The following is a 27,786-nucleotide window of genomic DNA, read 5'->3' as shown; positions in this document are numbered from 1 at the left end:
CATATCTTGTGTTGATTACCTTCTCTGAGCTTTGTTAGGACTACTGAAGTGCCTTTATTAATGAGTAAAACTCTTTCGCCTGGTTTCTGTTCAATTCTTTGTTCTACAGCTGATGGTCTTGATAAATAATCACAAAATTTCTTCCTGACTCTAACAATGTTACTTCGTAATGCTGTTGAACAACGTGACCTTTTCTATTAATTTTACTCCTACATGGTGACCCTAGCTGGGTGTGGTAGTGTTGGAACTACAGATCCTCCCCGATACTCAGTCTTTCTAAAAGAATATTCCCTGTCAAAAGTAGCTGAGTACATTTGTTAGCTGCACTGGGAGCAATGTAATTCATAAGTTATAAATAATAGCTCTCATACTAGTTATTTACGCAGTGTGTATGAAAGAAACTACTTGGTACTTTTAAATTAATACATATTTGTAAAACTTTGAGGGCTAGTCCAGTGTGATTGTGAAACTGTGATTTACTATCATGAGATCTGCAGTTGACTTAGGAGTTAAGTTGTGGGCAAGCAAAAGCATTTGGGGGAGGGTTTATTTTTTTTTTTTTTTCCCCCTCCATCAGTGAGGATATGTTGGACATTACATCTGTTTTCTGCTTGGATTTGAATCTCCTGTCTTCATTTTGAAATGTGTGCTTTATTAGAATGACTTCTGAAGATGCCTCTTTAAGAGGGTATTCTTACATTCTGACATTTAGCCTCAGATTTATGCACTCTGAACTGTTCTCTGGAGGCTTCACTGACTATGTAGGAGGCTGCACTTCTCATGTAAGTGAGATGCCTAAGATGAGATGATGAGACTATTTCTTTATGTGTCTCCTTTCAGCTGGAAAAAATAGGGCAACATGGCAGTAAACTTAAGTGCTGCAAGGCCAGAAAAAAGGCAAGCAATCTTTTAGGCCTATCACAAATCAAGCATCATTCTTCTTCACATCTGGAGGCTGTTTTAAAAATATAAAGCTATTTAATATAGAGAGGATTTCAAAATGATAGCAAGATACTGTTGCTATTTCCAAGTATGATGCAGATCTTTTCTGAGTCGTTCTGAATGATTCATTAGGGAAGTAGATCATGCTGCTAAATAATCATGAGAAAAAGGTTTGAGTCAATTAGGGGTCAAAAAACATTTCCTGCAATTATGAAGTATCTTAATCAAGCTGGGCCTTTTGCCTTACAGATTCATTTTAATTTCAAATCAGATTTTACATGCAAGATATTTAAACAAAACAATAAAAACTTGGATCATGAGATGGCATTTCTAGTATTAGGTTCTTGAGGACAAAAGCTCTCCCCAGTGTAAAACATCAGACATAACTAATCTATTAAGTATTGCCTGGACAGTGTACAGCAAGAATTATGTGCTATCAATTCTTGTTTAGCAAAGTTTATTTTCCCGTTTTCAAGACTAAGGCTTGGCAAATTAGTTATTATTTAAGTAACTTTAATTTTGAAGTCTTGAAATCAGTTTGGAAAACTGCAGTCTCTGAAGGTTTATGAAATGATCTAAAAATGGACAGTCTCAGACAACATTGCCTTTAGGGCGTGAGAATGTAATTAAGTCTAAGTGTATGTGCTCATTAGAATCTTGGCGTGCAAAAAAGGACGAGTGTAGGGAAACGAACTTTTTTTCCTCTAAACAAATATACCAATCAACTCAGTCTTCCTACAAATCTGGGTGCCCAAACACTTTCCCTGGTATACCACACTACTGATTAGAGAACTTAAATATATCTGCCTTATTTTGTCCTCTGTGACAAAAACCACAACRTTTTAAAATGATCTTTTTGTCTTTCATTTAATCATTCCTTGTTCTATATAAAATTATTATCATAATGTATATGAATTGTCTAATAATTTAACTGATCTCAAATCATCCCAATTCCAAACCCTTCAGTTAGTGTGTAACATGTCCAATTAGTGTCATTTCGGTTTCTTCCTGAAACAAAAAAGAAATAGTTGGATCCTTCAAATAATTAATTGTGATTAATGATTAATCCTTAATTAATAATTAATTAAGGATCAATGTACTGTGTAAGTTTTATTTGTGACTACAGAGTATCTTTAGTAACTGGCCCATGGAGGCAAGGGTCATATGCATTCTAACAGCTGCAGGACATATCCTTTAGTTTCCAGTAGAAAACTAACTGTAGTTGTCAAGGATATTTTAGGCCAGCCTTTTCCAAAGAGTGGAGTATGCCTTACAAGAGAAGCATGCTAGCATTTTAAGTGAGGTAGGATGAGAAGTCACAAGACTTACTCTCTGAAATCCTAGCTAGCACATTTGGAGCTCAGAGAAGAGAGGTGAAGAAGTGATGGTGGCCCGAGAGAAAAATGTAGGGAGACAGATGAGAACTTTGGACTCTCAGTCAGACAAGTGGTGCATCTAGCATCTCTCTGAGAGTGACTAGTCACAGAAGGTGCCTGAGTACTCAGAATGATGAGTTGGTAAAGTCAGTAAATCTTCCTTCATAAGGTGCCAGACAAAATGGGTTTAAATCCTGAAGAACGCAATTTTTCTTGTAACTAGCTTTTTACGAACTGCCCTGTGATCAAACTGAAGACCAGCAAGGCATGTTTGTTTTGCCTTGGAGGTTTTTACCGCAGGGCAGCATGAAGGAGTGAAATTAATAGAATTCTGGAGGTGAGCTGCAGGCAAACTAAATAATAAAATCTGTGCCTTGCTGTGCAGGACTGGCCCATGCATAGTCTTTGAATGTGTAAATATTAAGTATTATGCATCATTCCCTATTTTTAGTATCTTATACACTTTTAGTATCTTATGCATTCTCTATACTTCAAAAAAAATTTTTTTTAAAGACCAACAAATTAAATGTAGAGACTTATTTTCAGCATATTTGTTTAGCAAGACATATATTTAACTTCCCAGAAATTGTGAGACTTTCACACCAAATATTAAGCCAGAACCACTTGTGCTAAACACACTTATTTTAAAATGCCTTTTGGATTGTGTGGCTTTGCTAGAGACCTCCTACTAGTTTATACATCTACTGTGTATGTGTATGTCCMCATTAGCAAGTAATATGGAGAAACAGGAGTGGCTCCATAGAGTGAAGTAGCTGATGCTGAGGATGTGATATCTACAGTACACATTTCAGAGCCATTGAGTTTGAGTGTTTTTTTGTTTTTTTGTTTTTTTTTTTTTTAATTTGAACTAGCTCTAGACTGTTCCCATAGACTGAATGCCCATTAGTGGCTGGAGTATGTTAGATTAGTCTCATCTGAGAGGAATCCAGTTCACGTTCTTGAGACACCACTCCAGGATGCACATTGGAGAACATTAAGTGGGGATAGTTGAAAGATTTGCTTCAAAAGCACACTTCTGATCCAAACTAAAGCACAAATGTAGATGCATCCATACTGTCCTCTTAGGAGAAACGCCAGTCTGCATGGTTCCTTGTTTTAGGCCAGTCACCATATTGGTTACTGTTTCATTCTGGGAAAATAAAACTTGCTTCTTTCTCATATTTTCCCTGGGTAAGAAGACTGATTCCTTTCACTGAGAGCTAAGCAAGTTTCAAAACAGTTTTAGAGAAGGGAAAGGCCATTCAGTATCACTAACACAGTATTTGGGCATAACAAGTGTTTATCATCGCACACCTACCTGTACTGTTTGTAACTTTTTTTTTTTTAATTTACACATCATTTAAGGCACACCTTACTTCAGGGAAGTAGTCTTTGTTGTATAAGTATCCCATACTCAAGGTTATTTGATAAATTAAGAAATAAGTAGTATTTAAAATGAGTCATCTTTATGGAATGTATTTTCACTCTTAACTATGAGTACAAAAGTAATTATATGCCCTGTCATTTATATGTAAAGTATTCCATTTGCACTTTTCAGCACTATGCACTGTACAGTTAGCAATTAAAAAAATTCTCACTGTAAAATCACTTCATCTATTTACCGTGGAAATAAGTTTAAAATTATGTGTGGTCAACACTGTAAGTTAATTCAAGTTGAGTGTCTGTATCCAAATATATGTTATTTCAGTATACAGTGTTTCTCTTTGTGATGATAGATAATGTGAATGGTCTTGGTCAGAACTGTTCAGCCTGTTCAGGAGCAGAATAAATTTGGAATATTTAAAAATATATCTTTACTGCAGTGTTGTCATGTGTAAACTGTGCACAGTTTTTGCCCTTGTTTAGTAATTCTGCTGATAGGTATTCATTTTTTTGTTTTATAACAAAAAATGGGAAAATTGTAGTGAGGTATAGGATTCAATCAAAGAGTAAGGTTGCAAAACGTCTGCTTAGTCAGGATTTTTCTATAGCATCTTCATTATAATTATGTTTATCTTGCAATTTCAGCAAGCAGTAGCTCTGCATATTTAAGGGCACTTCAGTAACATTTTGAGACTCATCGTTGTTCTTGTCTGTATTACACTTTGGGGAAAACGTTTCCCAAAACAAACAAACCCGCACACTCCTGAAGTACATGTTTGGTTAGATAAGAAGTGGCAGTGCTCTATAAAACTGCATTTTATTTCAGAAAATCAGTTCATCAAGGTGAATGGAGATCTATGATAATGTACCTTAGGAGACTGTTCCCCCTGCAAAATAGGTCACAGAAGTATTTTTCAAGCAGATATCACCAAAGTTGATACAAATTGCTGGTAGAAAAAAAGTTGATAAACCAAAAAGGTGTTATCAGTCTTCATGAACAGGTAAAGTTATATATACTACTATAGCAAAGTCTACAAGGAGCCCTTTTCTTTCTTCTAAATGCGGTAGCTGACATAAGGTGCATCTGGCCACACTGCCAAGTGTTTTCATTTTACTAAGATATTCTGTTGCCGCTGCTCTGTCAGTGCGTGGTGGAGATTTCATTCAGTTCTGTGACTAGTGTAGCCCATCAGGTATCTGCTGGGCATCAATAAATTGAGCATTTTCCAGCTCTTTGCAGAAATGTTTGTTTGCAATACTGCAACACGTGTAAAGGCTGAGGACACTTCTGGTATTTTTTTATAGCAAATCTTTCTGATAAAACTGTATATTTTAGACACTTAAGAAGAGCTTTGTCTTTGAACTAGCCTGTTTGCGGAAGAAAGTTGAGGCAGTTTGTCCAAAAGCTGAACAATCTCTAACTCCAGCTGGTTAGAGCCACTTAACATGTACGGGATAGTTGCTCACTCCCTGTTCCAGGTACCAGAGGACAAGGGCAGGGAAGCAGTGAAAGTTTGCTGTATTCTCCAATTCATGCATGAGATGGGCTTCACCCTAGATATCTGTGCTTTGAAAAGACTGTCTCAGGAGACAGCTGGGAGGAAAGTTTTCTGAATAGATCTTCAAATGTCTCTGGATCATACCAATCCCTAATGTGGTGCCATCTTCAGATACCGTGAGGTTTGCAGAATGCAAAGTGACCACATAATGAATTGTCTGACTTTATCTCTTGTCAGAGTATCTTTCTTCTCACTGTCACAACTATCCTTGAGATTAACAACCTAAATGCATGACAGGACAGGTATATAGACTCCTTCACTAGGTCTATACCAACAAGATATAATCATGCTAGGATTAGATTGACTGAATAAATGTCACAAAAGTTATGAGTAATGTTGTAGTGTTATTTTCACCTTCCAGTGCTCTGGAGAACCAGGCTGAAAGACTATTACTCTCTTTAGCAGTCGCTGTTACTTCTTGGTGCTCACCTCTTTCCATAAAAGTTACTGTGTAGTGTTGATGGGGTTATTTTTGTGTGTATAAAAGGACTTTCTCAGGAGTGGTACAATACTAAAACTACAGGGTGCTAAAATGGTGCCGACACCCAAAATGAATAAGTCTTATTGTCATGGTAGGAGAATCTTGGAAGTATATGTTTATTTTGTATAAAAATCATACCAGTTTTTATGCACTGATTTTTTTCCTTCTGGTGGTTTGTTTCCATGTGGTATTTTAAGAATAGGATACCTTTGCTGCGAAATATTTCAGGAAAATAGAATGCTAATGTATCAGCTGGTAATACATGAGATTTACGTGAGGCAGTGACTTGCTCAAGGGTCAGAACTGTTTTGCTTTGTGGATATGAAATTACTTGTAGAAGGGCTTAAAGTTTAGGCTCTAAAACTACCTTAATTTGTTCAAGTACTTTTAAAATATAGTTAAGAGTTTTCATTTTTCTGAAAGCACATTGACAATAACTGTGTGCACTTATAATGACAGGGCATCCAGTAGCTACTTTTGTTTTATTATTTTTTGGGATGCTTGTTCTTCCTTCCAAAAGCAACCATTTCAATAGTACAAGCCAGACATCTGTAAGTGTAACCCAAGGAACCGTGACCAGGCAGACAGTGGAATATTGATATTAAAAGCCTGGAGTCCAGTAGCTGTTGGTGGGTGGGCATAAAAATAAATAAATCCTTTAACTTGGTAACCAACTTCAGATGAAATGCGATGACTTGCAGAGCATCTTGTTAATCAAGCATATTAAATTAAAAAAAAATCCTGCATTTGCTGTTCCAGTGGCACCACTGTGAAAATTACCATACTACATTTAGAAGCAGGGGAGTAGTAGTCCATAGTTTCTTCTGTTTAGTTTTGTATGTTCATTTTGGTTTAGGCTAGTACAGTTGTTTTTAAGCTTTGAAATGTTTTTCCATTTTTTCATACTTGCTCCGGGTATATACCAATAAGTGAAGAGTGTAACCTTCCATGTGGTGTGGCACAACAGAGGCAGAAGACCTGTTTGTCCATTTGCGGGTTAATTCACTCCTTCATTCCAAGTCATGATTTCCTACAGTTTGGGCCAGTTTGGCTGTAAATTCAAACTTGTTTACATATTAATGCCTTGTTACTAATTTACCTCTTAATAATATAGACTTTTTGTTTCTTTCTTTCAATAAAACTTGTTACCTTCATAGTTCTTACCTGTTTTATCCATCATTGGATATGTCAAGCACTAGTTATGTCACAATATTGAATTACCAGCCAGACAGCATTTTGAACTCCAGGACTAACTCTTATGATCTAACCTTCACAGAGCTATGAAGTTTAGCCTTTTTAACCAAAGCTGTATTGTGTCTTTATGACTTTTTAGAACAATGAGTGTGCACAAGAGCACAACTTCCTCTCTTTCTGTACCCAGGCTAAATGTGTTATCTCACTAGTGCATGTTTTGAAAAATGTCCCTGCAGTGTTATAGAGATATGAAAAATGGTTCCTGTCTCCAGAAGAATTGCTTGGAGCCGCCTTGTGTTCACTAAATACTGGCTCTATCACTACTGTTGGTTTCCTTGGTATAGAAATTACCTTGATGCCTTTGACAGATAATCAAACAATAATGGAAAATGGGCACAGGTACAACTGCCACTTTTTAGGATAGACAGGAAGGTTTTTCACAGCCAAATTACAGCAGGATTTCCTTATGGGAGAGTTCATAAACAATGCAGATACAATGTAGATGTTTTACATTTATCTTCTGGGTGTATGAAGGTTTTCCACTGAAGAGACAAGCTTACTTTAATAGCTCCCTCATAACACAGTGCCTGTGTAAACTGTTGCACCATACTGGTACTCTTTAGAGTACATTATCTTTCTGTGAAATGAGAGAAACTCCTGTATATTAACATGAACTATGAGAAATACTGTTTGCAGACAGTCTGCATTTTCAAGTTGTTAGGTTTTGGAGGGCATGTAATGGAAATGTTAAAAGGCTGCAGCTGGTGGAGATGGTTCCTAGTTATAGCTCTCTTATTATTCAACATTCAACATACATTCAATTATAATGACAGCCCTGCATCATCCTTGAGATCTGTTAGCATAGACAAAAAGTAGATCTGAATGTTTCCAGAGGATAGCCCAAACTGGTGGTGTTTTTTACTTTTTATTTGTTTTTCTTAACTGGTAATTTCAGTCTTACATAAAAATGAACCCTTGCAGGAGTTTTAAAAAAAAAAAAAAAGTCCACATTTGTTTCTCACAATATGAGAGATTGTTCAGCATCAGGAGGCGACATGCTCAGTGTAAATGTATTTGTATTAATATAGACTGAAGGCTGTCTGTGTTGAATATCTTGCAGTTTTTGAAAAGTTGCATCTCTTCTCCCTTTACTTCATCTTTGTGCCTTGTCATACATGTAAGCATTTAACATTTTTTAAAGTGCATAAATATTTCTTCAAGGGACAGAATATAGTTGGAAATAACTTTGCTATTCTGAGGAAAATTATTTGTTCTCAGTACAGCGGTTAATTCCTTCACTACTAGCTGAAGTTGTCTTTTTCTTTTTTTTTTTAATAATTCTTGCCAGTTGATAAATCTGGTGGAAAACCTGAAATCGCTTAGGAATTTTGTCAGAGCACAATTCCAGATTATCTGTGACTACTGTCAAATTTTTCATGAGTTCCTATGTACATTACAGTTTCTAAAATAGTAACTATCAGACTGGCTTTAGAAAACTGTTCTTTTTCTTCTTCAGTAGTACCATTTATACCAGTAAAACATAAAATTTTGTGGTTGTAGAAAACAAATTAAACTTTTAACAGAAAACATGAACATATGTATAAAAAAATGGTCTTCTACTTGGCATAAAACGATAAAATTAATTAAAAATCACAAAATGCCTCTTTCTTCAAACTCTTTTTCCAGGCCTGGCTGTTCACATGCTAAAGCCTTGAATGGCCTTTGGAAGAGCCTTCCCTAATGCAGCAGGAGACCCTAGTTCCATTTTTTTCAGAAGACAAAATCATCTTCTGTTATGCTCCTAGGTGTAAAACAGACTCATCAGGCATGACAGAAGGCTCGCTAGGCAGCTTTGTATGCCAGCCCTCTGTGTGGGCTTCAGGCTTTTGACAGAAGAGCCCTGGGTTTCTAGGGAATATTCTAAAATCAGTCTTCCTGCCGCAGGTAGTTAAAAAGGACAGAGAAAGGAAATAGTGTTGCACAAAGAATTTCAATTTCTTGAATTCTTGCTGCCACCATATTCAAACAAAACCCCCAGATTTCCAAAGCCTCCATAAAAGAAAAGGTAGAAGCCATTTGATAGGCTGCCCTAAAGCTGTGGGCCCTGGGATAGCCTGCTCTACACCAGTTCTGGCTTTGTAGGGCTAGCTTAACAGCTACCTGGCAAGTCTGCTGGGCCAGCTGCCAAGAAGCCACAAATGTGGAAGCACTGTGAATCTCATCTAGCAGCAAAACCCGGGCAGCTCCCAATACTTTCAATTCTCCATTCCTTCTCTGCCTACCAGATATCCAACTGGTTTGCCAAGGACCCAGAGAGGTAAAACAGTATTTTATTACCTTTCAATGTTAATAAGTTGACAAATCATAGTGGAAAAAATTTCATCCTAGATTTTATGATATAGATATCTGAATAAATGTATTTCTACTTAGATATATCTATATCTATAAATATAGATAATTGCTGATATGAAAGCCAGTCTTAACTGAGAACAACCCCTGCCTTTTGATACAGTGTGATGGTACATCAAGCATAGAAGCAGACATACTGACTGCTTGCCTTTTTGTAGAACTCTGGCATGATTATGAAGCACTAGTCTTGAGTTAGAAGCTAGATCTTCATTGGAAAGTAGATTTCATTATCTAGCTGCTCACTTGAGATGAACAGTTGTTTCCCCAAAATACAAATAGAAAGTTTTTCTGGCATTGGTTTCAAATTTTGATTTATAAAACCAGCTCAGAATTTCCAGCTTGTGGTTAATTCTGATTATTTTCAATCAGAATATTCCTGTACTTCCATTTCTGAGCTATGTTTAGTACTTTTCTGTAGAACTGCACTGTCTGTTTCTCAAAGGGCAGATCGCTGGAAAGATTGTGAAGGGGCCCGTCTGCATTCTCTCAAGAAAGACTTGAGGCAGAAGTGAGCCCATTATTCTTCAATACATGAGATACATAGCACTCTTTCTTCCAAACAAAAACTGTTTTCCTTTCTGTCTATTTTCCATTTGCTCCTTTTCTGTTGTTAAGATCATGAGGGAGGATCAAGGAGAGCCAAAATCAGGAACTTTAAAAAGTTACAGCATAGAAAAATGTATTTAATCTCAGGTCCTAAACTGTGGTGAGTGTTTTCAATCTACTTCATACACTGTGTTGTAAAATATAGAGTAAACTTGAGTGCCCTTATTGGGTAGAATACACTAAGAAATAAAGCATAGACTCTTTCCAACAGTCATACAACTATCTACCTGCACTGCCCAGTCCATAGCACTGTGTCCAGACAGTTGCTCTGTGGCCTTGGAGTTACGGTTCCTGATGGTGATTGCTACCTGTTTGGTTCTCAAAGTCAAGGCCTTCTCTATTCATTTTCCAAAGAGCGTGATGCAAAGAAGGTATCAGGAAAAAAAAAAAATCAATCTAATATAATCTCAACCAAGTGCATACCTCAGAACATGAATCATTGAATAACTATTACCCTTGGAATATTCAATGTTTACTGGCATGCTTAGGAAAGATTCTGATTATCTCTGTCTGTTCAGTCTTTTCTCATCCAATCAGTAGGAGCTTTTTGCTATTAAGAAGATAATATTCTGTACACATGCCCATCAAAAAACCTAATGCCTCTAGTCTTCTCTTTGAACACCTGTTTCTGAACACTTCTCATTATCACTTAGCTCTGAAAGTCATCATCTTTCTGAGCAGGTTCCTAGTACTCAGAACTGATCCTGCGTATGCAATGTTTTTTACAGGTAAAGCAGACTGGAAACCTCACCTGAAATTCGTTCCCAGCAGTCTTGCGTTTTCATCCAAGTCTCTCGATCAATCAGTAAACCATTTTGATTTCTTTCTGAAATCCCTTTGTGCAGCAGCGGAGTAAAACATTAATGTTTATAATACTGCCTTGTTATAATAGCAGAACCAAACTTTTCAGCCAGCCTGTTGCTGGCCCTTGGGTAGGCCACACTAGGCCGCTTTGTTATAAAGAGCGGGCAAGTGGTTAGCACAGCGGATTAGCAATCAACTGGCCAGCTACTTCCACTAAGCCCAGGGACGGTTTCTCCTGACCGCTTGTCAGACTTCCTGTCGATATCACCAATGTCCATTTATGAAACACTACAGGGTGGCTAATATAATTAACTCTCTATTCATTGTTCAACACTTCCTCAGTGTTATAATATGGAAGAAGAGGGGTGAGACAGGGCCTGCTGCTTCTGCCAGAGAAAAAAGAGGAGCAGAAACTAGGTTGGAAACCAGGAAAGGTGCTGTAGCTCGCTGCTTCCACTTCTCTCAGTGAGTGGCCCCCTCAGCTGACACTGTCTCCCTGCACACTGCAAACCTTTTGCTGGCATGAAGAGCAAGCCTGGTTTGCCAAGGCTTTGACACAAGTGGTAAGACCAGGGTCATTTACTGCTCCCAGTGGTCTATTAAAACTAGCATTTAGGCATTTTTCCCTATGCCTAGCACTGCCACTGAACAATTGGGGGAAGATGCCGAGTTTGAGAGCAGCGCTAAATGACCGATTCTTCAAGATATTGTGGTCAGCATGGAGTGTGAGCCACCCTGTTTTTCCTCTTCCTAGGCAAACCAGGAGACTTGAGGATGCAAGTGAAAAGTAGAGGCATTTCAATCATTTGTTCCATGAAATGAAATTGCTAAAAAGTATAGCGCTTACAGACAGTGCTATTGAAAATTTTTCATTTCTGCAAGTATCTGCACCACTGTTAGCAGTAGTGTAAAAGAATTTTTATTTCTGTAAGATTATATATATATATATGCATATATATATATTTTTTTCTTTTCTGGTGAGCTAAGTGCTTTGCCACATTGTATCTGTGGGGTAGGAACAACATTAGTAATGAACACTCCAGTAGATTTCTGAATGGCTAATAACAGCATCCTGAAGTTCATATATGTCACTTAAAAAGTATAAGAACTAAGGCCCAGATGGAAAAGCTGCTTGTTCAAGATCACAGGGATAAGACTGTAAAATCAGTTCAAGTCCCTTATTCTACTACTTCTGTCTGAAATATTTCCTCCCTGGTACTMATTTCTAGTATATTGCAGATTTTTTAATTGGACTCTAGCTTCTTAGAATAAAAAAATCATATTTCTAAGAGCTTATTTATGATACACAAAACTCTTTGCTATTTTCTATTTGCCATTGTGCTTGTGTAGTTGTATTGGCTTGGAGGAAATACCCAAATCCCTGACGCCAGTAGGGAGCCTCTTGCAGTACTTGGAGACTGATATGAATGATGTRGCTGTTGATACAGTGAGAGGAGAGTCGCGCTGTAATGGCAAGAGAAACTCCAGATCCTCATCCTTAGTTGCTGAACAAACTGGGTTTCTTTCTCCTTCATCTTTGCATTCTCCCGTCTCTTTCCATAGTTAGAAATGTATAATAAGTGGAAAACAACCTGAGACAAACATAACTGAAGGTGAAAAGGCTGAGCCTTTCCATTCTAGTAGCCATTAAGAAAAGATTAAGTATTGTGGACAGTAAATCTGTACATGTTCAGACTGTAAATAATAACTGCATAAATGCTAGTTCTTTCCTCTGTTGCAATTAATCAGTTTTCTTAATTTTTGCTTACCCCAAGCTATCTTTTTTTTTTTATTATTACTTTCTTTGCCCATTTACTGATAGAATTTAGCTAAAATTTACTTCTAACTTTTCCCTCTTATGTTACTGCAATTAATTGTTTGGTAAAACTGTATGAAAACCCAAATGAGAAAAGAAATTTTATTCGCTATTGTTTAAACAAGGTTGATATGTTCCCTCAAAGCATGTGTGCCCGTCAAAACACTGGGATTACAAAACACATTTCAGCTAATTAGAAAGGGGATGTACTTATAGTTAAAGTAATTTCTCCTGTAATCCCATCCAAACACTGAACTTTTTTTTTTTTTTTTTTAAATTACCTTCTTTGTTTCGGTGCTGGTGAAGACAATATAACAGACTGACTTCATTGCATCCTTTTGACTGCTGGGCTGCTCTCCGTGGCACAGCAGTGTTACATTTCAGTGACTTACCGTGTAGAACTTGCACCACTGTCAGTGTCATTGCAAAGTAACACTTCTGAATTGATTTCCCCTCCCTTTTTTTTTTTCTTCCTCAAAGTGACACATCCCTAGGATACATCTGCTCAAGAAATTTTAATAAGTATAGGGCAGCACCAGCTGTTAAAAGAATAGTTTCTGAGGTGGAGAGCATTCCATTACAGACAAGGATCATGTGTTTCTACCACTGGAATGAAAATTTGCTCTGAGAAGGTCTTTGCTTTCCTTGCTGTGTGGACTGACGTGATAATGATTATGTCTGCATGTTACTTTTCAGGCAGACATGTACTTGCTTTGTCTGGGCCCTAACTTGATAAAAAAGCTTTGCAAATGGAATTAGTGCTGTCCTGAGCTAGTATGTTGTTTCTTACAGGTGTGTATATATTCTTGTGACATCAAGTCAAGCTTAGCGTGTGAGCAGAGCAACCTGTTTGCCTGCAGAGCTTTAGTGTCTGGTTTTTACTGCTGCTCATGTTGGTACAGCAGCACTCTTTAGTGGCAGACACCGCAGTGCATGTAGTAGTATACGTACCATTGACAAGGCCATAGATGGTCATTTGTGTTATGCTGTTGGCTGGCACATGGCCACGTGACTTGGCAGTGAAAACAGAAAAGTCCCCAGACAAGACAGTCTGACTTTCAGCACATGTTGGGAAAACATAAGAATGTTGGAGACAGCTAAATTTCTTTTATACTTAACACAGCATTTACAGTGTTACATTTCCCTGGGTTTTGTTTTGTTTTGTTTTTTAAGCCTTAGCCTCTCTGTAATAAACAAAAAAATAAGGGGGAAAAATTATAACAGAAGTGAAAGTAAGTATTATTTCTACATAATTTTAGAGGTATTGACCAATAGGTCTGCAAATAGTCAAACTAGAAATACTGAATGAGATGGAGATAGTACAGGACTTGCCTATCAAATGTGACTCGAAGTATTTCTGCCCTCAGCCAAGATATTCAAATGATTATGGGAACTAAAAGAAAAGAAACTGTGTACTGCACAAGTTGCTTTAGCCCATTTAGGGAAACATTTACACAGTCTACATAACTTAACATAGTTTTACATAGTTTAATAAAAATTGAAGAATAAGCTGCAGCCCCTGTCTTACAGAGCAGAAAGCTGAATTGATAGGCATTTAGACTCTATTGTCAACATCAAAAAATAAAGTCTAAAATGTATGAGTGGAGTGCAACGTTTTAGTGTTCTTGTTGCCGATTCATTTAAAAAGAGAGAAAAATGTTATTTTCCTTTACTGAAATACGTATTGTTAGTGAGATGACTGTTATGCTAGAATGAACCATCCTTGTGACAAAAAAGACAAAAAACAACTGTTAAAATAAATACTTAATTTTTCTGTTTTCTGGACCTAAACTATCATGCTCCCCTTTTTAATCTAAACAATCTCTTTGGCCTGGGATCATAAGCAGAATTATTGTCAGAAAATATTTTCTGGGAAATGTGGATGGTTAGAGTATCCAAATTAATCTTAGAATGGAAAATATGATAATATTACCATTTCTAATTTTGTTGCTACCAACAAAAGTATATTGGTGTGCCAGAATCATACATTCATATGCCATGCATTAAGTAGACAGCTTCTAAAAGTTCTGCTTAAATGACCTAAATTATTTAATAAACAATGACACGCTTGTATTTATTAAATAATTTATATATGAAATATACCAAAAAAGTATATGTGCGTATTGCTGAAACTTCATAGACATCTGGAGTACTGAGATAAAGTTATCGTTTTCAGCTGGAACATCACAATTTTTAAGCAAGTTGGTCTGATGAATTCTAAGATGAGAGACCACACAGTTAAGTTTGATCTCCATTTTCATAGGGATCTTTGTTACATTGCACTGCTACTGCTACAGCAGAACAGCAGTTAAAATAGACTGCTGAACTCTCATTAATGTTCCTGTCTCTCACCTTATAGTGTATTTTTACTATGAAGGAGCAATTAATAGGAAGGCCACAGTGTCATTCAGACAACTGTATTGTGAACAAAAAAGCCAATGCATGCTCCGGTTTGCCTCACTGCTGAACTTTTAGCATTTTTGTTGACTTAATTAGCTGTTTTAAGTGCTTCTGTGTATTAGTTTTTTTAGTCTTTATTGTTCTGTTCCTGTTCTATTCCAAAGTGTCTTCAAATTTCTTTATAATTTACCTTTTTAAAAATTTTTAAAGTTCTTTTGATTTCTATTGTGCCTATATTTTTTCCCTCCTTCCTGAGGTCAAAGAAGGCTTTTGTAGTGATGTTTTAGATCTAAAGAAATAGGGCTGTTCAAGATGCACAAATACTTTGAACTTTCCCTGGCTTCTGACTTTCCTAAACCATAGCTCAGTGTCTGGAATTTTTACCTCCTTCCCAACCAGCACCACATGTCTGATTGTCTTTTTGTTTCTTTTTTCTTTGTACAGTGACCCTCTAAAAATACAGCAACTGCAGAACCAAATTCGTCTGGAGCAAGAAAGTGGCCAGCGATATCATCACCAGCAGCAACCCAATCACCATCTGCACCCTCCCTCTTCTCCTTCCTTTCCTCCTCCCCCCTCCTTCCAGGAGCTTGAATCCAGCCAGTCTCTCACTTCTGTGCCAATGAGTATTCTCAACTCTCATACTTCTCCCACCATGCAGTCTTCCAGCTCCTTCAACTATGCTCGGCCTAAGCAGTTCATTGCTGCTCAGAACATCAGCCCTGCTTCAGGTTATGTGACTCCTTCTTCAGGATCATCTACATCCAGTCTTCCCTCTCCTATGTCTCCAACTGCTTCTCAGAAACAGTTTGGGAGAGTGCCTGTTCCCCCTTTCTCCCAGCAGTTTGCTCCGGAAGGGGAATACCCATGGTCTCCTTCTTCTCCATCCCCTCCCCCACCACCTCCACCTGTCTTTAGTCCAACCACAACGTATCCTGTGTGTGATTCCTTTCCACTTCCACCTCCTCCACCCCCTCCTCTTCCTTCAGTTTCTTCCCCTTCCCACAGCCTGTCTCCAACTCCTAGATTTCCTAATTCCGGCCAATCTCCAGCAGCTTTTCTCAGCTCCATGCTGCCATCCCAGCCACCACCCATTTCTGTCAACGCACTAGGGCTCCCAAAAGGAGTGACACCTCCGTAAGTATCAGCTAATGAGCTCCTTGAGTTTGACTGTTCTGAAGATTGTATTGAAGATTATTGCACTTGTTTCATTTTATACTTTTCTAGGGTCCTTTACTGTTATCTGCTACCTGAGAGGGAGAGATGCACAAGCTAGTTGCAAATGTGTCTATGCTAGAGATTGGATATATAGTTTTTTAAATCCTTGCAGAAGCAAGATWCTGGAAGAGTCCTACAGTGGGAACAGGAGAGGGAAGAATCTAAAAATTTTAGAGTTGATGAATTTATGAAAGTGACAGCAAGAGGCTCTGCATGCCCAGGGCAGTGGAAGGAGCTGCCAGAAAACCCTTCTTCTGGCCTGGTCACCTTAAGGTCACACATATGGTCATATTTCCAATCTCTATCCCTATTATTTCTGCACATAAAGATGAAGGAAAGAGAGCATTGTTCAGAAGTCCCTATAGCTTTGTATACATACCTTAAAGTATAAGGTATTAAAGTATACCTCTCACAACAAGGTAATCATAATGGTGTCTTGTTGACTTTTGCTTAGGGCTTTTTTTCTGAGGAAGTTTGGAAGGAGAGGGGTTAAGCAGAGGATTTAGAAGAACAATGCATAAAAACAAACAGAGCCCCTCTCCCTAACAACTCCACAGATTTCTTCTCCCCTTTCGTCTTCCCTCAAGGCCAAAGTATTATTTTGGAGCATGTCAGCTCCCATCATAGATCAGTTTGTCTTTCCACTGGCACTAGATTCTCATTCCATCCTTAAGGGAACAAAGAGAAATGCTGAAGAACAAAAATGAGAATAGCTGTATCCAAGGCTTATTTATAACTTTGTCTAGAAGTTTTTCTAAACATATCTACGGTATCTAGGTGACTTGCTCATTACATACTGTTGCAGTGGGAACTTCTGTTAATTGAATCCAAGATTTGCAAAGGAAGAGAAGGAAGAAAGCAGATAGATATCAAAGTTATAAATCATGGATAGTCTTTGAAAAGCATTTATATATCTGGACTTCTGTCATATGGCTCATTATGAAACCTGGCCATAAAACAGAATTAAGAGAAAAATGAGTAGTACCATTCACTCTTGTACTCATTCTAGCTGTGATTTTCTGTATTACTGTGTCCTTTGCACGGGCTGAGTTTATTTATCGATACTGGCTGCTTGAAGTTGTATGATTAATTTACTGGCAGCTTGGCAAGTAAACACAGCCTACAAAAGCCTGAAATTATCCCTTATTTGCCAGAAGAGGCTCTAAAACAGCTATATGGTTTTGTGTGCGTATCCAATTGTGCTGCATAAGATAATCTGTTCTAGGCAACTGCTGGGGACTGGATTCCCTTTTGACTTCCCTTCCGTGTGCCATGATAGTGGCAGCAACAGCTCAGGCCCCTCCTGTATCCTCCAAATGTTCAGAGCAGCGTCTTTCCCTGTTGCGCTGCATTCACACATGCCTGCTTTCACTTGAGGCAGACAGGAGGAGGAAGAACACCACCTCATTCCCTTCAGTCACAAACACAGCCTGAATGCTGCAAGGATGCTTCCCGTTCCCCTTGCCACTCACTTCCTCCAGCCACGCAGTCAGCCTGCGTGTGCACATGGTGGTGTCTCTCCCCCACCCAGGAAAAGGCAGCAGCCTCAGGTTCTGAGCTGGGCAGGATGAGGTGCTGGGCTGTTTGGCCTCCATCCCCTCAGGAAATGTAATCCAGATGAGAGCTGGATCATGTTAACCATGCTGGCTATTTGTGTGTATAACATATGTATACATATATATGTATATGTATACATATACACACAAAATGAACATTTGTTGTCTTAATTATAATACTCAAATATCTAGAAGACGTACTGCATGATGGAAAAAAAATCTATCGTTATGTATCTTTGATGCCTATTTTTTTCCTGGCCTCTTTTCTTTTATTTTACTGTGTTAAGTTACTCATGTCTGGTGTCTTTTGACTTACTGAATAAATAAGCGATTTTTTTCTCTTTCCCATCATTCTCCTGCCACTCTCTCTTGAGAGTTTCTCTTCCCGCCACCACTACTTTTGATCTCCTCCTGCTTTGTGCTGCAAACTCACTTCTGACTTTTTTTCCTCCTTCAATTTTTTTGCTTTGTCTATTGCCTCATCTTCTGCTCCATCCTCACAAATCCTCTTTTCTTAACATATTTATCTTCTGAGATGTTACAGTTTCTGAACCACTTGTCATATTCAGTATCCTGAGCCTATAAGAATATCTCACTGTTAGAAGTAAACTTAGCCTCTTTGGCTTAAGGGTGAAGTATGTTGTTTAATGCCACAAAGCACATCTTTGAGAGAGGAAAGAGTCTCCCAGGATCAGACTAACACCAAACATGTATGCTATTCCTTCTCTGAAGTATTTCTGTCAGCTCTCCCTTTCTACTTACTTGGATACATTGCAATTTTTTACATACATGCGTATTAATAACACAGTCAACATGAAAGATCTTAGGCCTTAGTTGAAGAATGAAACCTAGCTGATTCTGAGGGCCTTGAAAAAGGAGACGTGTGTGATTAGGCGTCCAGTCTCACCATGTACTCCATGCATCTCCAAGGTCCATTGATTGAAAAGGATGATAACTTTTCCTAAAACTATTCTGTAGCAGCAGGGAATCAAAGTTTTGCTTCAGCTTGTCATCTAAAACAGTAGTCAAGCCATTTAACTTTTGTCTCTGCTTCTCTATCTGTCATGTAATGGTGATACTGAGAATATGATTGTGTGTTGCTGATAAAGAACTAGACAGAGTTTGAAGTGTCCTTCATGGACARGAAATACAACTTTGACTAGAGACTCTAAATACAATACCTGAAGTAGTGGCATTCCTCTTTAGAATATAATTTTATGATTTGTATATGTATTTTTTTTACTTCAGTGGAGGTAGACTTGGACCTGTGATTGCTTTTAAATATTTATATGCTTTCATTCCCAGTACCTTTAATGGATAGAATGCTCTTAAAACAGTTCTCCTGCCTGTTTCCGGTGCTTTCATGGCTTCTTTCTTTCTTTCTTTTTTTTTTTGTTGTTGTTGTATCTCAAGGTTGGTAATTCTTCTTACTGTGGTTGTTTACTTTCTTTTCTCCCGGGTATGAGTACCATGATACCGATAGCCAAATATCTGAAGGAAAAAATTAATTATTTAGCCTTATCAGAGTCTTTAATTACCCCCAAAACATTATTTGGCTGAGTAGAGAGTCAAACAGAGTCAGTTTTTGTGAATTATGCATCTTTATATACTGTGGATTTTATTGAATAATGAAAAACAAATGAGATGTATGAAAAATTGAACAATAACTAAATCTTTACAAAATTACAGATCGCCTCTCAGTTACAGGCTCCTCGGAATCAGTATGTAGCAGGCAACATTCTTATTTTCTTTTGATTACTTTTGTGCTAGAAGCAAAATATAGATAAAACAATAAGCATTCCATCTGGAGCTAATGTATGCTTGGATATGGTTAAAGGCAGCATCAAGAAAGATTTTGCAAAATAGAAGGCAAAGTGGAAGCTCTCTGGTGGTATACAAGCCAACAGAGTCCTCCTTGCTTCTCATGGAATCAGACCTTCCCTCCATCAGCTTTCTTAATGCATTTCCTTTCCAGTATATGTATCATCTTTGCTCTGCTGCAAAGAGGAATGACTCCAAGGAAATGTTGTTCCTGTTGTTATATACAAGCTCAGACAAAATAAGTGTAACTCTCTTTTCCATCCCTGTAATCTGTCTGTGAGCTCTGGGAAAACGAGCAGTAAATACCATACTGATGTTTCAGCTAAGGGCTGAAATTTTCCTCAGTTGCGGACCCTGAGACTCTGTGGAAGTGACAGCATTATCTAAACCAGTTTGGTCAAATGAATATTTTTTCTAGTCAGTAGATTTGGAGACATTCTTTTTTTGCCAACAATTAGTCTTACAGCCTGGCCTGAAGCATGGGAACAGCTAGAGATGAATTTACTAGATTTTATCTGGACATCTGAAACATGAAGAGCAGCTTTGTGTAGTTAGTACCTGGTAATTCACCATTAAATATTTCTTTGCAACAATTGTATGGAAAATGTTTCAGTTGAATAAAATCTATCTCATCTTTCCAGTAAGCTCCAGTCACTTTGTAGTTATCAACATTTTCAAGCTTTGGCTCTAGCAATGGTAGCTGAACAAGTTTTAGGAATAACCATTTTCTTCTGAAAAAAAACAGAACTGAGTCTTTTCTTTTTTTCTCCGCACTGAAATCTGTAGAAGCTAGAATCCGTTCTTTGCCATTCATCATAGAGAAATGAATTATATCTCTATGAAAATAGGTAAGTATACATTTTAAATCATAGAAAAAGACAAATTTTAGGTAAGCATAGATACTGGCAAATTTACATGAGCATAAGTGAAAGCCAAATTTAATCCCAGGAGAAAGATTAAGTGAATACTTAGTGAATAGTGAACTAAAAAGAATATAAATCCTGCTTCAAAAAGGTATGGAGTTAGTCATCGAACGTGGAGAAGTGAAATCTCTTTCTAAGTATAAAAAAACATGTATTGTCAGCTATACATATATTCTTTTTAAAGGAACTGGTGTATATAGTACTTCTTCTTTTAAATAGTTATCTTCAATCGTATTGCCTTAGTCACAAACAGAAAAAGATCTGACAGTAGAGAATTGATGAAAATACATGACTCTAGATTTAGTACTTTCTGGTTTCTGTATAAAACTTTCAAATGGAAAAGACAACATTGCTTTAAAGACAAGATAGTCTACAGTCTCTTGTAAAATTAAATTAAATAAGCTTTTATCACTATACACGATAAATTTAATTGCTGTTTCTAGAACTTTAAATCAAATCTTAAAGGGGATTCTGTGGGGATCATGAGAATAGGAACATCAGAGAGAGATCTGCATGGGTTGTTTTTGTTTTTGTTTTTTCTTTGTTTGAGTCCAAGCTGCCAGTCTGTTCTTCTGGCCTTGTACTGTGACTGTGACTATCTCAAATATTACTGAGAGGCAAATTTTTAGTAATCCTTATGTTCCTTGAGTAGGTTAGCAATGATGGTGACAACATGAGGAAAGGCTACACTTCTCCATGTTTTTATCTAATGTTTTCAACAGTCTCTCGTTACAAAAGCCAGCTTTCATTTTAGAGTCAAATGTACTGCTGTCCTATGTAGACCTGAGGTTTATTTTTTCCCATTTCTGTAAGTTACATCTGTCACAACTGTAAAAATTGAGATTACCTACAGTATGATTGATTTAAAATAGTGATATGTTGGAGGGAGTCCCTTGTTTAAAAATTTCGCCACCAAACGGAGGAGAGAGATCAGGATGGTTTTCCTGCCTCTGAGGAAGCTTACCTCATCTCTATGTGGTACTTATTCATTAATATCTGAAGTTGCCCTGGGGCTCATGAAAATACATCTGAAGACAAGTATTTCTGTCAGTGGAAAAATTCCAACAAACGTTAGTGTTTGCTTTCATTCCCAACCTCCAGTTTTATAGCAGCGAATACTCCCAGATTTCAGTTTTCTGTTCCAAAGACCTCTTAATCTATTGCCCCTGTCCATTAGACCGTTTTTGTTTAAAGTTTCTTGCTTTAATATGTTCTCTCTCCTCCTCTCCCCCTCTCCCCATAACTTGAATCCTAACTGTGGCTATTAGGCCAACATCTATGATGTGGTTTATCTAGGATATCAGATCTCTTCTTGTTTACTCTGCTAAGAAACCACTCATACTAGGGGTTTTGGTTTTTTGTTTTTGCACAGTATGACACATTTTTAATAAGTACATGCAAGTTGTTATCATAAAATAGTTATCCATATCAGCTTCTTTGAAATATGATGAATGCATGTTTGTTCCATTTCAACTTTGAAATCCAGATTGTTCCCTGGATCTAATTTATTAAATAAAGTTGCTTAAGAGTAAGCAGTGATCAAGAATTCAACATGAAGGGGAGGCATGCAGACAGTAGCCAAAATAACTGACCTACTGTATCTTGACAGTCATTGCATCTGGAAAGCTTTATTTTCCAGATGTTTTTGATCCATTTCTTTTTCTGAATGATTGTTGCAGATGCTTAAGAATCTTGTAAGATGACAAGTATCTAGAATCAAGTAAGATGACAAGATAACTAAAAGAACTAGTGTATATACCTTTCTGTTGAGAGAGAGGCTGTGTGTAGTAATTCATTCATTTCAGTAAAATTTGCACCATTGTTTTATAGCTGTTTTGGCCTATCGACATAGCTGGGGTCCTGTAGATTTTTCCTTCTGAGGACTTAGTATTACAGCTGTCTTATTTCATGCAGATCAGGATGCCACAGAACTGCCTGTGAAATGCCAGGTACAGTGGTTGATGGTAGTGGAGACCTTACTCAGCAGCATTTCAGGAACTTGAACAAATGTTAATATTTTTGTATATATTACTTTTTCTCAGGCCCACATAGGTGTTTCTTAACATGCTTCTGGCAGTTGTCCATCTCTTCTCAAGAGCTCAGGCCTACAAGGACTGTGCAAGCTTCCTCTGCATTCAGGAACAGTCAGTTTTCTTCATTTCTTCAGTTTTAGCAAAATGCTGGAAACAGTCAGAAAGGTAGATAAGATTACCACTTGCAAAATACGTTGTACTTTTTCAATTGATATCAAAATACCTGGACATCTTTTGAATAGCAATTTACACTTATGTATCTATGGTAACCAGTGCAGCATGAAGCAGAGGGATAATTTGCTCAGGGGAGGAGCTGAAAAGGAGAATGTAAAGACAATAGTTCTTATTTTAATATGTAAAAATATATTTCTAAAGATAAGCCTTAGAAAAATAAATTTTTGGTGGTAGGCATGCAGTTTGTAGGTGAGTTGTTCTTTGTTCTCTAATCATTAAGAAGGATCAGACATGCTCAGAAATACGTATTATTCATGTCAGTCTTGATACTATCCAATGCTGAGTTTTTTGGTTTTTTTTCCCTAACCACAGTTTCATACCTTTTTCTTGGATGGTGGAAATAGTTGAACTTTGTTACCTTTGTTTCGTTTCACTGAAATCATCCTTAGTTCTGCCTCAGGTATTCCCTTAAGTGCATTTAATGTCACATTACTGAACAGAGCAGAATCCTAGTCTCCATAGTGTATATGGTAAGATCAGGCTAAAATTTAATTTTAATATGCAGCTGCAGCTTCAAAGCTTGTGACCTGTTAGAGTACTTATAGCAATTTTGTTCTTACAGTAAGTGAAAATGTGTTAAACGGACAGGAATTGTATTTTTGGAAGGCTTTAGTTCTAAAAGAAGAATCAAGTTACTGTTCATTACCTCAGTACCAGAGAATTGATTTGGATTTCTGTGAAACTGAGCCATATTGGCTGCAAACAGGAATTTGTTCTTGGAAGGATAATGACAGCCAGCCTGTTGCCCTTGTTTACACTGTAAAAGGTACATAGGAAAAGAAAGGGAGTCTCATCCAGTGTGCACTCCATGTAATTAAAACATGAAAAGTACTGCTGGTTTGGCTTGCTTTCTAAACAAATATTAGAGCAAATATTCAAAATGAAGGAGAGCTAAGCCAAGGTTGCAGAATTTTCTGCTGTCAGAAATTTGTGCGTGTGAATTCAGATGCCTGAGTTTTGGCAACTTCCTTACGCCCTTTCTGTCCCAAAGAATTCAGACTCGCATGCTTATATCTACGTCTGTATTCAGCCACCCAGTGACTTAAGTGATGCACATTTCAGAGGTGATTTAAAGATCAATATGAATTTCAGCCTGATTCTCTCAAAGGCTGAGAATTTCTTGCACATTCATGGTAGTTGTTGTGTGCCTAAGGCTAATGGTACCCACGTCTTTAAATCTGCCTTTTCCAACTATATCCTACTGGCTTGAACACTCCTGATATACCCTGAAAATTGCATCAGGCAAAGAATGAGCATATAAATACACAAATGGATTAGCAGAATATTTTGTTTGGTGTTATCACTGAGGAAAGATGAAAAGAAAGCATATGAACAACCAAGGAAGAAAGAAATCTTAAGAACTTGATGCATCCAGATAAGTCACGTAAGGATAGTGATAAATATTTGCAAAAGCAACTGAAGAAAGTTTGCTACCAGTCTCCCTTGACCTGTAAAAAGTCTCTTACGCTAATGGTGCTGTGCCTTGGAGGATAGATTCACTGGTGACCTCCTATTTGTCCTCATTGCTTTGTAGCCATTTTGAAGTTCATCTCAAGAATGTATGTCTTAACAGCTAACTTGTTGAGGGGTGTGTGTCTGTATGTATATACATTTATATGTTTACATATATGTATATATGTAGAGAAAGAAGGAAAGGGTTTCTAAAGAGGGATGGAAATAGAGCATCTGCAGGAAGAATTACATTTTCTCATCTACCTTTTCTTCCCCCCTACCCCCAATATAAAATAGTCTTGAGATAGAGGTTTTCTAAAGACATTTGAAGGAATTTCAGCTGATGTTCGTTTTTATGGTTATATTTCTAAACTGACTGCTTCCTTCCTTAAATACTTATTTGTAATGCAAGTAAAGAAAATCGAATTCATTTTCCAGGCAAGTCGCCTTGACCAGGTTTTGGAGGACACTCCCATACCTGCCAGAAAAGCTCAGAACGTTCTGGCTTATAAGCAGAGGTGTGGAAAGGTTGTTAGGGAGTCTGCCTCTCATGTTAAAAACTACCAAAGATCCCCAGGCCATTGCTGAAAAATCTGCCTAGCCTGTTCTTAAATAAAAATTCCTTAGCTTCCCTACATAACTTGTTTCAGTGTTTAAGCTATCATCTGTCATTGTTGGTGGGTGGAGGAAAGGAGAAGGGAGGAGAGTTCAACATTGTTTTGTCTAATTGAGGTCTGTCTGTCTTCAAATTAAGTTATCTGCTTATTGTCCTCAATGGACAGGGGGGAATCATTGAATGTCAGCTGTCTTCTGATGTCTTATAAGTTTGATTACCTCCCTATCCTCAGTCTTCTCTTTTCCAGGCTAAATAAACAAGATTTTTCCAACCTCACAGAAGTTATGTTTTAAAACCATCTTACGCTTTTCTTGCTTTCCAAACTCCAATTTGCTGTATTTTTTGTGAAGTACAGTGGTAGAACTGGACTCGATCTCCAGCAGCAAGAATTAGAGCAAAATAATTAAATTTCGTGTCTTAGGCTACTGTGTTCCAGAATTATATTTCTCTTGCTTTTAAAACTATTGCATCGTTGTCCAAAGTTTCAGCCTCACAGAATCTTTTCTTCTGGGATGCTTAGTATCTTAGTGCTACTTTTACATTCATATTGCTGTCATGCTTTGAACTTCTTTCCTAATCAGTGTTAGACACCTCTAGAATAATTATGAAGATTATTGTAAATGACAGTTGTTACCTGAAAATGAGTCGCAACCTCTGCAAGTTCATTGTTATAAGCCAATTTGTGAAATGTGCTTTTTATTTCACTATTCCAATTGTTAATGTTGGAATACTAAGTATTGAACTTAGTATAGACTATATTCTTCCAGTTTGACAGAGGAAAAACTCATAATTATTCTTGGAATAGTTTTTCCAGACAGTTATGCAGCCATATAATAGAAATTTCAGCCAGACTATGTTTCCCTAATTTGCTGGGGAACTACAGGAGCCACAAAGGGCTTACTCAGAAGCTGTAAACTGAAATGCTGCTACTTTTTGCCTGTCTCCATGCCAGTCAGCCTGTCAGAGAGAGAGAAATTAGTGAGACTTGATGTGATTCAATTTTCATTACCTTATTATCCTACATTGTTTTGAAATGGACTATAATATTATTTTCTTGTGCTTAGTATGGATATTGGACTGACTGACGTAATTCTCTTGGTACTCCTTCCCTTTTTAAGAATAGGTATTTGCTTAGAGGCTTTCTGTTTTTCAGAGATAATTGCTAATGCTTCAGAGAATACTTTTACTTGTTCCTTGAAATCCACTCCAGAGTACTTAGCCTATCACCCTCTCTTCATGCAGTGTTGTGACTTTCCTGGGTATATTATAAATTTTACCTTTATAACCTATTAAGTGCCAAGCATAAGCTGGCCTTTTTCTGCTAACAGTCTTACTGTTTTAATCATTTGAATATGAAATTTGTAGAATGTGAAATGAACACTTTATTTCTTAGTGTATCACTTGGAATTTTCCAGGCAGGATGCAAGTCTCCCTTGAGAGTTGGCACAGAACTTCTTCAAAGTGAAGCCAAAATCTGGCCTCCAGGTTGGCCAGATTTTTTTTTTGTTTTGTCCTTATCCTAAGAGTGACAAAATTGAGATCCATGATGGTTCTGGGCTGGGTGGGGTAGGAAGCTGGGAGGTGAAGGAAAAGACTGTGGAGAAAGACAAGGAGAGCTACAGATGTCACCTTTCCATTAGCCTTCCAGCACTCAGTCAAGCCTTGTTGAGGGACCTTGCCTCTTCCCACCTTCTTCTGGCCCATTTTCCTTTCATATCTTCCTTTACCTTTACTGTCCCAAAATGTCTTGAGTTATTGCAGCATCTCCTCCTGAAAGAGGCTTTCCCCCTTGCTCTTGGTATCCCCCTGCCTCCGTGTAGGTGGGATAGTTTTCCTGACTCCTTCCTCAAAGCAGCGTCAGGGATAGTTTGTTTTACTTGTGACTGAAAACTTCCCCAGCCAAATGCTGAGAAAATTATTCTGCTTGGTGACTGACAAGAGCTCCAGCTAACTGCTGAATATTTCTAGGGTGAGGGATGTTGTTCTCCAGTTCTTTGTGACATTAGACAGACAGGCAGACATTAGGCAGTGACATTTGTCTGTTCTACTTCTGCTGCAGTTTGATGTGAAAATACAATTCTTTTTACAAATACTTCACCCTTTTCCCATTTTAAAGTTACTTTCAGTAACAGAATATGAAATGTTTTAGGCATCTAGAAAGAATTGTTTCCAATTATTGTCTTCTCCATCTATTCACACTGTCAAGAGCCAAAAAGGAATTAAGTATGTGTATTGTTTCATTTTAACTACTGCTAAAATTACCATCAAAGACACTTTCTGAAGAACAAGGTTAATCTACGCATGTTATAGAAACATAATACCAAACAATATCCAAGAATATTTGTTAACTCCGTGTAATTCTGGTTTAAATTTTTGTGCTGGTAATTAAATTATTGTGTGTGGGAAGGAAGATTGCCCATAATTGCTAGTCTCATTTTTTTTCTATCATCTCTGTCATCTGCAAAATCCTAAATTTGAAAGAATTTGAAGTGTTCCTTCCAGAAGGAAAGATTACGTGGTTCCTAGCCTATCAAAGCAAAGCAAAGATTTTAATTTGAAGTAACAGATGGGTTTGGGTCTATTTATTAACATTCTAATATGTGAGAGGAGTTTGACAATTTACCTGATTCCATATTTTGTAAAAGTCATTCCCAGGTAATGGGCTGAGCCATAATTAAACACTAAACTTTGGAGGAAAAAAAACCCAACCTAACTAATATTGAGCYAGTATCAGTGTTTTAAATGATATTGTGTGACTTCACTGGAGAAATAGTGTGCTGCAAGTTTACAAAAATGATAACAATGTTTATTTCTTCACAACTTRAATTGTACATCTCATCTTCATTAGAAAACACCATCATTGGGCATTTCCAGCAATAGAGTCGTCATAACATTACTGAAAAGCATTTGATATTAGTGCAGACTGGAGGAAAAATAAAATCCTGTGCCCTTCCAAAAAGTGG

General features: G+C 37.4%; 1 protein-coding gene across 1 annotated transcript in view; it reads left to right on the top strand.

Moving 5' to 3' along the window:
• PALLD (palladin, cytoskeletal associated protein) overlaps window positions 1-27,786 on the top strand; it is a 71,321-nt gene that overhangs the window by 15,275 nt on the left and 28,260 nt on the right. The window contains exon 2 of the mRNA XM_026076136.1: window positions 15,415-16,107. Coding sequence (XP_025931921.1) covers window positions 15,593-16,107 — 515 coding nt within the window. The 5' untranslated portion in view covers window positions 15,415-15,592. The remainder of the gene's footprint in view (window positions 1-15,414; window positions 16,108-27,786) is intronic.

Source organism: Apteryx rowi, unplaced genomic scaffold (assembly GCF_003343035.1).
Source record: "Apteryx rowi isolate R43461 unplaced genomic scaffold, aptRow1 scaffold_427, whole genome shotgun sequence".
NCBI lineage: Eukaryota > Metazoa > Chordata > Aves > Apterygiformes > Apterygidae > Apteryx > Apteryx rowi.
This window is presented reverse-complemented; position numbering and strand designations above follow the sequence as displayed.